Below are 12969 nucleotides of genomic sequence, written 5' to 3' on the forward strand. Positions count from 1 at the left end.
GTACCGTCAAATATAATAGTAGTGATAGTACTAGATCCCAAAAGATCACTGGCACCTCCCACAACCAGTCTAAGGTCACTGGTCGATTTCTGTTCAACTTCACTACCCTCCATAGCTTCTCAAACAGCTTGAAACACCAATAAAAGATGAAAAATAGCTTCTAGGATCAGATGCCTAAAAACTCTTCTGAAAACAAAAAACACTTACCTGGAGAGATTTATCCTTTCTCAGGAACTGATAGAAGTAAGACAATGTTAAGGGCCCACGAATAGGATCTCGTCACAGGTCGGTTAACGGGGAAAACTTCTTGTTTTCCCTTGTTTCTCCATTTTCTCGAGGAGCCTATCTTTAGCGCCTTTATGGTGATTTGTTAAAGAGATCACCAACTCTCCTCTGCTCTTTCTTAACTGAAATTCTGGATGGATTTATTGAATAACATCTGCTCCTTAAATAGGAATTACAAGAGTCATTCTTAAGGAAACTTTCTAAAAACGAACTTTCTAAAAAACATTAAGAGACTTTCTAAAAGAAACATTAAGAAACTTTCTAAAAGACCTAGAAAATAATAATGTTACTGCCTAATTAATAGGAACACTGAATCTAGCTAAGAGATAAGATAGGAACACTGAATCTAACGCCCATTACTGCTGCTGTCTGCGGTTGTATTCCTTTCCAACTAAAGCATCCACAATATTACTCCCTTCTTGGACTAAGAGCTTGTCCTCAAGCTCGAATTTAGGATAGGTGTCTTGAAACACAGTCAAAGGAATCCAGGATAGGTGGAATGATTTTGCCCTCCTGGATCGGGTTCCAATGAAGAGGGTTCATCCTCATCTTCCTCTTGTTCCACCAGGAGGCAGAAAAGTCTCTTGCACTTGTGCCTTGCTAAGTAAAGTTCATCACAATTAAAACACTGTCCCCTCGCCCTGCGTTCCGCCATCTCAGCCCTGGACAAGCGCTTAATAGGGGGTGCAACAATGCTGCTTCCCACACTGGATGCCGGTCTGAAATTGTTGCTTGTCTGTGGTTTCTGTTCTTGGCTGGCTGCTGAAGATGGAGCCATTCCGAGTGGTTTCGGGGCTGCCCATGTTGTTTGAGGCCGCCCTATACTGATACTTCCGCGGTTGAGTTGCAATTTGCGTCCAAAAGCGCAAGCCAAATTCATAGCAATAACCAGATTGGGGGGATTTTGCATCTCCACATCCACCCTCAAAGTTTCCGCTAATCCCGCGGTGAACATGTCAACCTGTTGGTCTGGTCGTACTGAAGATGCTCTTGTAAGGAGGGTCTGAAACTGGCGCTGATACTCAGCCACAGTTCCTGTCTGTTTGAGGTTGATTAGTTCGCCTAATGGATTGCTTGTTAATGGGGGCCCGAATCTGAGAAGGCAGTAGGATTTGAATTGGGTCCAACTGAGCCCAAGTTCCTCCTGCTCCAATATATAAAACCAGAGCTGCGCCTCCTCTGTCATTGGCTCCAAGGTAGGCTTAGCCGCATTCCACATGACAGAGGAGGCACAGCTCTGGTTTTATATATTGGAGCAGGAGGAATTTGGGCTTAGTTGGACCCAATTCAAATCCTATGCCTTCTCAGATTCAGGCCCCCATTAACAAGCAATCCATTAGGCGAACTAATCAACCTCAAACAGACAGGAACTGTGGCTGAGTATCAGCGCCAGTTTCAGACCCTCCTTACAAGAGCATCTTCGGTACGACCAGACCAACAGGTTGACATGTTCACCGCGGGGTTAGCAGAAACTTTGAGGGTGGATGTGGAGATGCAAAATCCCCCCAATCTGGTTACTGCTATGAATTTGGCTCGCGCTTTTGAACGCAAATTGCAACTCAACCGCGGAAGTATCAGTATAGGGCGGCCTCAAACAACATGGGCAGCCCCGAAACCACTCGGAATGGCTCCATCTTCAGCAGCCAGCCAAGAACAGAAACCACAGACAAGCAACAATTCCAGATCGGCATCCAGTGTGGGAAGCAGCGTTGTTGCACCCCCTATTAAGCGCTTGTCCAGGGCTGAGATGGCAGAACGCAGGGCGAGGGGACAATGTTTTAATTGTGATGAACTTTACTTAGCAGGGCACAAGTGCAAGAGACTTTTCTGCCTCCTGGTGGAACAAGAGGAAGATGAGGATGAACCCTCTTCATTGGAACCCGATCTAGGAGGGCAAAATCATTCCACCTATCCTGGATTCCTTTGACTGTGTTTTAAGACACCTATCCTAAATTCGAGCTTGAGGACAAGCTCTTAGTCCAGGAGGGGAGTAATATTGTGGATGCTTTAGTTGGAAAGGAATACAACCGCAGACAGCAGCAGTAATGGGTGTTAGATTCAGTGTTCCTATCTTATCTCTTAGCTAGATTCAGTGTTCCTATTAATTAGGCAGTAGCATTATTATTTCCTAGGTCTTTTAGAAAGTTTCCTTAAGAAGGACTCTTGTAATTCCTATTTAAGGAGCAGATGTTATTCAATAAATCCATCCAGAATTTCAGTCAAGAAAGAGCAAAGGAGAGTTGGTGATCTCTTTAACAAATCACCATAAAGGCGCTAAAGATAGGTTCCTCGAGAAAAGGGAGAAACAAGGGAAAACAAGAAGTTTTCCCTGTTAACCGACCTGTGACGAGATCCTATTTGTGGGCCCTTAACAGACAAGTGGCTGTCAATCTCACCAAGAGCCCCAGGAACAGCCAAAAACTGAATTGCTGCATATAGAATGCTCCTAGAATCCAAAAAAAATCCTTTTACCTTTCAAAAAAAAAAAAAATCCTGAGTGCCTCACTCCAGGTCAAAAACAAAGAGTCCACTTCAATAAATGTGGACTCTCCCCCCCCCCCCCCCCCCCCCCCTCTCTCTAGTTCTTCCTATTTTGGTGTCTGGTCAAAGATCACACTCCTGGATGACTGAATTTCACAAAAAAAATCCAAGAACTGGGTCTATTTTGATCCAATGATCAGTGCTTTAGGCCTTTACTCCTCCATGCAGTCGGCTGATGTAGGACTGCATGGGTCAGCTCCAAGAATCTTTAAAAAAATGCTCTGATACCAATTAGCAAATAACATAAACAAAAGAAAGGGGAAAAGGTAGAAGGAAAAGTTATTGAGAGGAGAAGAAGATAAGAGAAAGGGAAGAGAATCCATAATGATCCAGCAGCCTCTCCCATTAATTTTTATACTTAAGAAATGAAAGACGTATGATGTTAAATATGCCCTTAATGGGGTGGCAACTATCAACACACTTAAACATCAACTTAACTCAGTCCTAAACTAATGGGCCTTGGGCCCAATAGCAAAAAAAATAAAAGGGTTTTAGTGTTCAGTCCACCCCAACAAATCTTAGCTTTACCGTACAGTTGGAGTAGGTGCCAGCTCGGAATTGATGCCAATACACGGGCGGGTATTGGTGTTATAGGTGGAGCTGTTTTAAATTTTGAATTGTTGTACGTCTGCTGTGGAATTCAGAATTCTGAGGTGGAGTGCAGTCTAAAAATCACAAAAATAATAAATGACAGCAAATCCTCAACAAGTACCAAAGTGCAGTAGAAAACAAACTACTGAGTTTTGTTTATGTTGCATGTATCCTGAGAGTTCATTCTTGAAGTTTGAAACTGAATCATATTGGAATTCCCATGCATTTTGTTGATGTTTCTTTTGATCAGCTATTTTCTGTTTCTTTGATCTACTCAATGCTTATCAGGAAGCAATCCTATATTTTCTACTAAATTTTGACGTGCCCCATCTATTGTTTTACCAGGAGCAATTCCTCTTTTGCTATGATGCCATACTTGATGAATTGGAGGAGCTTGTTTCGGAGTCCAATCACCAGTGAAAGGAACTCAAACTTGTAAACCATTCATAACTCTTCATGGACTTCCATTATTGTGCCATATCTACTTGTCCTGTCCCTGTCTCTCCATGCTTTTGAGATAGGCATTTTGGGATGAGACGCTGATGCAGTTATTATGTTTACAGCTCAGACTGCTGACTGATGCACGTTAACAAGAACCATTCAGTCACTGTTCAGTAGAGAAACCTGCACAGCCCTCGAATCTGGGACATTCACAGTTGGAATCCCACTTCTGCATTTGGTTCATGGGGGTTGTTACCTTGTAAAACTGAAATGTAGCTGGTACTAAGAAATCAATCTTTTTCCTTAACCTTTTTTTGAAGAGTCTTGTGCATTTTACCTTCTTGTGAACCAGTGGGCTGAAAAGCAGGCTAATTTGGTTTTCCTTTGGAGATTGGACCAAGCGTCACCTTGTTTCACAATGTATTCCAAATTTTCAATTGTGCTTTAGACTAGCCCCATATGTAAGTTACGCTCTGCAAAAGAGGAATTTATTGATCGATCTGCCAAAATTTTTTCCTTAAGTTGAGCATATGCCAAGTGGTTATGCAACACCTTGGGGCATGAAATGAGCCTAAGGCCCATTACTTATGTGATTAGTTAAGAAATTGTCATGTGATCTTAGTCAAAAATGGGTATAGATCTGGGTTTGGAGCACTTATTCTCTTAAGAAAATAATAATTATCAATTAAAGATAAAGTTGTAAACCAAATTTGATTTGAATCAGCTCCTAATTATATTAGGAGAGTGCTCTATATAAGGAACTAAGAGAGGGGCAAATTCACCAGTTTTCTCCAATCTCAGCTCTCAGCTCTCCTATGTTCTCCCTTGCCTCCCAGAAACCCTAATTCAACCCAACTTTGATAGGTGATGATTTCCATTAGTCATCTACTGTTTTATTTTGCAAGAAAAAACAATAGAGGATATCAGGTTCACACACCCACATCAATCCAAGCAATTGGGAACCAATTTTGTTGAGGCAGATTTTGGGATTGATATTGGGCGTGAACTACCATTCTAGGAGATGCACATTTTAGTATCTGTATTAAATATAATCAGTTTTAATTTGGGTTTCAAATCTGGTCCAGTCCAGTGCAAGATGAATCCCAAATTTTCAAATTTCAAAATCACTGGGAAATTGGTTCCTGTGTTGGGATAAAAAAAAATTTTAATTCAACTAGCCACTAAACCTAGTTTGGCCATGTGAAATCTGGTTTCTAACCCTTCCAACAGTGATATTAGAGCATTATGTTCAGTTCTTAGACTAAACCAAACCATATTTGAAACAAATATCAAATCAACATGAACTAATCTAGTCGATTTGACCTAGTTAACATATGAATTGAGAATTTGGTTCATAGTTTGGGGCCAAAGATCTGAAATTTAATCTTTATATTTTTCTGATATTATTTGAAATAATTTTATGCTGAATTCTTGAATTCTTAGGCCGAAAGTCTGATGGAGATCGAATTCTTTATTGGTGGCAAGTTTAATATACACCATGCAATTTTGATATTCATGATCTGTAATTATTTAACTTTTTTATTTTATTTTCAAGAAGAATGTTTTAGGGTTTCTTTTTGTGAAGTAAGCACTAGAAATTAGGATTTTCTAAATTTATTTACATTGGAGAACAAGTTGGAGATCACAAAGGAAGATGGAGTACAAGATTGATATGGAGATGGCAGATCAATGGATTCCTGTAGATTGTCCGGATTAGATTCAGATCATCACACTATCATCCATTGTTATTTCATTCCATTGTTTTGTCAATATTTATTGATTTGATTATGAATCATACTTGAGATTTTCCAGAGTAGTCTTTTTTAATTGATGCATGTTTTGGACACCAAACCCTAGGCTGACTTGACCTAATTTTGGTCCACCCTATATGGGCCAAAACTAGGGTTCTTTGAAGACTGTTAACAACCCCTTAGATCACTAATTAAGTAATCAATTTTGGACCTAAGCCAAGGGTTTGGTGGGCCATTGCCTAGACCAATTCGGCCCACACTTGTAAAATCTAGTTGGGTTTAAATTTAAAAAAGATAAGCGCATTTCAGCATAGACTGTTATATGGTCTGAATTGCTTTTTGCAGTTGGGCTCATATACCAAGTCAAATTTTATTGGATAAATGGGTTCAATAGTGGGCTGATAATGTGTTAATCCAAATGGATCTGAGTTTGAAAAGCTTTAAGTTGATTCTTGATCAATTGTGTGTGATGTGTTGTGTATGCAATTTGTACACAGTCCATAAGTGCTTGGCCCATGCAAAGACTTTATGTGGCTTTTTTCGCCCATCATGGTTGAATACACATCATGGCCATGATGTCCATGAACCTTTGAATGATCTCCCACTAAATGAGTTATTTTTTTTGTTTTCTCTCCAAAGAATGAACCCTTGTGGGAACCCTAACCCAATTAGGGCCCATTTGAATTTGACTTTATGAAGGTCAATGGGAGCTACTTTGGTAAGACCTAATACCTGGTCTAGGGACTGATATTATTGTTCTCTCATTAATGATATAAGTGCTAAGATGATAGGGAATTTCATAAAATGACATCTCTAAAGGTCTTTTGTCATTAGCATGAAAATGGAATGCATTGGTAAATAGAGATGCACCATAAAATTGGGCTATCTGTTTCACTGAGATGATCAGTTGAATTGCTTCATTAGATGATAAGGGTGTCACAGACTAGTAGGAGTGGTCTATCCTAAAATGGAAGACTCTTTCATAATACCTTGGAGCTTCCTATATGATGGGTCAACACTTATCGATTAGAAAGGTTTAATGTAAAATGGCTATAAACCTTGTCTAATGGAGGCCAAAGGGGATTATGCAACTGAAACAGTTGGCTTCATGCACCTATGTGATTCCCCACATTTTCAGAGACATGAATAATGTCTACATCCTTGAGATAGAGGGAAATCTCAAAAATTAAAAAATGGAAATTGAATGTAAATAAAAGTTTATTCTATGGCATATAACATGAAACGATAATTAGGTAGTAGACTAATTACCTGTGCAATTTGTTAGAAACGGCACACAAACCACTCTTTAAGTTTGTAGATGATTACAAACTCAAAGGACCTAAGTACGTAAATTGATTTACAACCTTAACTTGGTGCTCAAATCCGATAAATTGGTGAAAAAGCCTTTGAGGCTAAGTACATAGATTGGATTCGCAACCTTAACCTAGGGCTAATCAGAAAGCGCTAAAACATACTGGTGGAAGAGCCTCTGAGGATAAAAAGAAGGAATATCAAAAAATAGAGGAGAATAACTCTTTTGCCCATTGTTACACCATCACCTCACTGGACAACTCTATGCATGGACAATTTGATAAAATAGCATCTTATAAAGAAATTCTAAAGTGTAAAGGCCATGTATGAGGAGTATAATTATTCTGCATGTTAAAAGTTCCTCAAACTGTTGATGACCACTTAGATATCTAAGAACCAGCCGATTCAAGACTATGTCATGAAGATGATAGGGTTTATAAATGAATTAGAGTCTCTTGGCTCCAAATTAGATGATGAACAAAAATTGATATCATCTTAAACTTCTTGCCACATCCTTTAGTCAATTTGTTCTCAACTACAACATGAACAAGCTACAAACTAACTTGCAAGATCTCGGTAATATGTTGCATTAGGTTGATGAATTGATTATAAAGGATAAGCAGTCGTCATGCTTATTGAAGGGGGCAAATCTGGCAAGAAGAAATGTAAGGGCAAGAAGAGGCCTCAAAAGATTATTAGCAAACCGAAGAAGCAAATTTTGCAAGCAGACCAAGTACTAGAGGAGAAATTGTCTTCAGTATATAGAATTCCTTAAGGAGAAAAAGAAAAAGGTATTTTCAAAACTCAAGTCATAGAAACCGATATGTTGGTCACTTCTACCCCCTAGTGTACTGATTTTGGGGCTTCTACTCATGCATGTAACATTCTATAGGGATTCCAAGAAAGCAAAAGGTTGAGTGATGAAGAGGCCGTTCTCTACATGGGTACATTTGTAACTATTGCAACTACAGCTATAGGACCAATAGATTTAGTTTTTAGAGAAATGGTTATGACCCTAAAAGATTGTTTTTATGTTCTACAATGCAAGAGAAATTTGATTTCAGTTTCATTATGGAAGAATGGTTATTCCCTTTTATTTAGTAATAAAATTACAATTAAATCGAACAACAAGTTTCTTACTCATTAAAAACTCAAGAATGAACTCTATGTACTTCACCCTTCTCTAGAAACATATGTAGCTGGAACAACTTTAGAACACATCCCCATAAAAAAAACAAGAGAAATTGTTAATCCCACATGCATGTGGCATTACTAATTTGGTTGTAAAAACATAAAACAAGAAAAATTATTAATTCCATATGCATGTGGCATTACTAATTTGGCTACATAAACATTGAACGGGTCACAAGATTGGTAAAGTGTGATCCTCTAGATTTGCTTGCAATAAAAGATCTACCAACTTGTAAATCTTTGCTTCAAGAATATATGACCAAGAGGCCATTTATAGGTAAGCCTAAAAGAAGTGTATGCACACTTAACCTTATACATACAGATGTATATGGTCCATTGAATGTTAGATACATAACCAACATTCATGTTTTATAACATTTACGGATGACTATTCTCGCTATGGCTGTGTACCTAATGAGGCATAAGTTCAAAAAATTTAGACATGAAGTCAAGAAACAATTGGGAAGACAAATCAACACATTCTGATCAGATCGAGGATGTGAATATTTCTTTGATGGATTTATTAGGGACTACCTAATAGGCAACGGGATTATATCACAAATGTCTCATCCTAGTACACCACAATTAATTAGTGTTTCAAAGAGAAAAAATTGAATTTTATTGTATATGGTCTGATCACTCCTCGTCCACTCAGAATCACCCATATCCTTTTGGGGACATGCAATAGAGAGTACGATCTACATGTGGAAATGGGTTTCAGCCAAGATGGAATTCAAAACTAACCATTGTCTATTTTTAGGTTACCTTAAGAACTCTATTGAGTACCACTTCTATGACCCAAGAGAATAAAAGATTTTTGTTATTCGAAATGCCAACTTCTTAGAAGATGACTATATCTTAAGCAATCATCATCTAGAAGTTATTCTTGATGAGGAGAGCTTACGGGTAGTGACAGATAACCCGCAAGTTCCAGATATCAATACCTAGTCTAAAAGATCTACCTGGGTATCTAAAACCCTTGTGCATTTCGGTTATGATCAAGAAAGTTACTTGATGAAAGCCATGGATAGTGAGGAAGATACATTGACTTATATGGAAGTTGTGTTAGATGTAGACTCCTTAAAAGGGTAGGTGCCATGAAAGCTAAGATTGACTTAATAAATACCAACAGAGTTTGGACTCTAGTAAATCCACCCCCTAGGGGTGAAATAAATCGGTTGTAAGTGAATATACAAGAGGAGGAAGGGCCCTAATGAAAAAGTTGAGACCTATAAATCTTAACTTGTGAAAAAATGTTACATTTATGAAAAAACCTTTTTGTCCATAGCCATGCTTAAATCTCTTAGGATACTCTTACATATAACTATACATTACAATTGTGAAATTTAGGAAATGAATGACAAAACTATGTTCCTAAATGGAAATCTTATTGAAGATAACTATATGCAATAGCTAGAAGGCTTTGTTGTCAAGGGTCAGGAACATATGGTGTATAAGCTTAATAGATCCATATACGGATTAAAGCAAGCTTATAGAAGATAGAACATCTGTTTTGGCTCAACAGTCAAACAATTTGATTTTAAGCAAAATATGAGAGAATGTTTTGTTTATAAAAAGACAATGGGATACAATGTTGCATTCTTAGTTAGACGACATTCTGCTCATTGAAAATGATGTAGGAATGTTAACAATAGTGAAAATGTGGTTTTCTTAGCAATTCTCCATGAAAGATCTTGGAGAAACTTCTTATATCTTGGTATTTCTACTCTATAGAGATAAATCAAAGCGATTAATTGGATTTTTTCAATCTACTTATATTGATAAGATTGTTAAAAGATTAAACATATAGGATTCCAAGAAGGGATTCGTTCTTTTCAAACAATGAGTCACTCTCTTCAAAGGAATGTCACCTAAGATCGCTAAGGAGATAGAGGACATGAGAAAGATTCTTATGCCTCTGACATAGGGAGCATCATGTATGTTATGTTGTACACTTGACCTGACATTGCTCATACTGTTAGTATTGTGAATAGATATCAATCCAACTTAGGACAAGAGCATTGGATAGTTGTGAAGAACTAAAGACTATTGTTCTGTCTTCAATGATAGTTCTCTATAAATGATTGGTTATATAAATGCTAACTTCTAGTCTAACCCAGATGATAGAAATTCTACATCTAGATATCTTTATGTTGGGGTCCTGTATAGTCAATTAAAAAAGTACTAAACAAGGGTTCAGAATAGACTCCACAATCGAAGCTGAGTACATTACTACAAGTAAGATTGCCAAATAAACAATATTTATGAGGAAATTCGTCTAAAAATTTTGAATTGTACCATTTAACACATCACTCATTCCACTATTTATGACAATGTTGGAGTCATTGCTTAAGCTAAAGAGTCGAGAGCCCACTCGAAGTCAAAACACATCGAGAGTAAGGATCACATTCTATGAGAAATTGTTGGTAGAGGAGACATCTAAATTAAAATGATAGCATTAGCAAAAAATGTGGCAGATCCATTAACAAAGCTACTAACACATGAAGTGTTTGAAGGACATGTGGATAGTATGAGACTGAGGCTAGCAACTGTTGGACCTAAGTACAAGTGGGAGCTATTAGATAGTGTATGTCCTTAGATCCAATCAAATTGATGTAGATAAATATTTATCAATAAATGAGTAAAGTACATTATTGTTTTATATTCGAATTGGTGTATTTCTGTGAATTACTCCTTAGATTTGACACTTATGTGATTCATGCTAGTTTAGAATGTTCTTAGCCATTAGATGAACTTGGGAAGTTTATCCTAATAAGGCTAACATTGATGTACTGTCAAATTGGACCCCAAGTATATCCAATGGGTGTTTAGAAGAAACACTGAACTCGAACCAATTTTGAGTTATGCCCTAAACCTTGGAGATAGATAAGCAAAATTAAAAGTTGCACTTAACTGCAGACTTAATTATAATACAACACTAGGCTTTGGACTAAACTGTCTTTGATATACCAAATATTGAGATCCATCAATGGTCAAATATTTAGGTATGTTGGGGTAGTTTGGAAAATTACCTGAGTGGGTGATAATAGTAATAGGATCGGTCCCTTTGTCAAACAAAGTGAATATCAATGTTTACACTCTCTTTGATGGAAACCTAAACTGTCGGTAATGGATTTCAACTATATTTGAATTTTGATGTAAAAAAGGTATTTATATGTTATATTCATATTTTATGAAAAATGTTTGTAAAATGCTTTAATCATAGGATCCATCCGAGCAAAGAGTGTGACAATGCATTTTTGCAATCAGGAAAGATGTCATTTTTTATGGGTAATTTTTGATGATTATGAACCGAGAGGTTAAGTGTAAAAGACCATTATATGGTTGATTACCTAATAATACTTATCTAACATAAATTCATTATCATTAGGTCTTCATAGGGTTGTAAATCCAATTATCATTTATGTGTAAATGCCGGGCTCAAAATAAGGGAAAGGTTTTGTATACAAAATCTTGTATAGGTTTCCTACCTTTCCTTACATTTTCTTTCAAATCAAACACAACCTTATTAATTCATCTCTCTCTAGATAAAAATGAGATCCCATTTGTGTTATGTCATGTTATCACTTTGCTTTTAACCTACCTACGTGACAATTTCTATGGTACCGATGAGGTACCATAAAAAACACTTTAATTTGAAGGAAAATAATGATTTATTGGTTGAGTACATATGCTCTCTATACCAAAGGAGGACTCCCTAGAATTACAATGCGGATTCAGCCAAAAACTAAATTGTAGGTACAAATCAACACTAGACTCGTTGACTTTAGTGGAGGAAGAAATAGTCTGGGCAATTGTTTGGATGTATTTTTTTCTATCAACTACAGTGGTTGGGCCCATATGGTCTACTATTCTTTTTCCAAAGGCTTGGTTCAGGAAGAGTGGAAATGTAAATATGTACAGTGGAAATACAAGTTTAGAAATACAAAATACAAAGCTTTGTATTGTACATATTTGTATTTAACTGTTTTCGAACCATTATTGACCCAAATGGTTGAACCATTTGTTCCGAGAACCATCCAAGCAACCAGTTCCATTTCACCCTTAACCCATTTCTTGGCCAAAACCATTGACTTGGTCAATGACTCGCTGCTCGGGCGGCCAATCCATCGACCCGTTTGACATGGACAATGGTTTTTGAATGTCTTTTATTTTAATTAAATTTTACACTCTTTCCAAACTGAGCCAAAAGTATGAATACAAATATGTAGAGTGCAAAAACCTTGTATTATGTATTATTTTGTATGTATTTATATTGTACATGTTTGTATTTATACTCTTTCCAAAGTGATTGGATTGAACGCATGAATGCACAATATAAGAGTGAAAAGCGAAATTGACTATTGAATGCATGCTCCCCTAGCTAAGATGGTGTATTTTTCAATTTTATAACTTTGAACCTACCCATGTCAATTTATGCAATTAAAATATCAAAAATGACATTTTAGGTTATTATTTCCGAGCAAAACAAGTGGTAAATGAAATGGAAACCCTCTATCATGTTTGAATTAGTCCAATTGGACGACTTGAATGGTTATGGCCTTTGCAAAGTAATTTGCACTTGAGATTGCTTTGCCCGAGGTGAGGAGGGGTATAAAAAACAAAGCAATGGTCAGCCGGTTGAATATGACATAAAGGAGCATGATCCTTTAAGCCAAAATAGGCCAAAGAGCTTCATTTTCAGCCATAAATAGTTTAAGATATCGATGATCGATAGAGATAGGTGCAAGGTGGAATGGTAGATATATATCCTATTTCACCCAAAGTTCAAAATATCATTGTCGTGGAACGTATTCCTAAGGTAAGGAATGGATATGTATAACCACGTACTTTGATG

General features: G+C 37.1%; 1 protein-coding gene across 1 annotated transcript in view; it reads left to right on the plus strand.

Moving 5' to 3' along the window:
* PTP1 (protein tyrosine phosphatase 1) overlaps positions 1–4379 on the plus strand; it is a 37931-nt gene extending 33552 nt beyond the window's left edge. The window contains exons 8-9 of the mRNA XM_010258006.3: positions 3763–3852; positions 3981–4379. Of these exons, the coding sequence (XP_010256308.2) occupies positions 3763–3837 (75 nt within the window). The 3' untranslated portion in view covers positions 3838–3852; positions 3981–4379. The remainder of the gene's footprint in view (positions 1–3762; positions 3853–3980) is intronic.
* Positions 4380–12969: the final 8590 nt, after the last annotated feature.

This window comes from Nelumbo nucifera, chromosome 5 (assembly GCF_055504915.1).
Source record: "Nelumbo nucifera cultivar China Antique chromosome 5, China Antique-T2T, whole genome shotgun sequence".
NCBI classification, from domain to species: domain Eukaryota; kingdom Viridiplantae; phylum Streptophyta; class Magnoliopsida; order Proteales; family Nelumbonaceae; genus Nelumbo; species Nelumbo nucifera.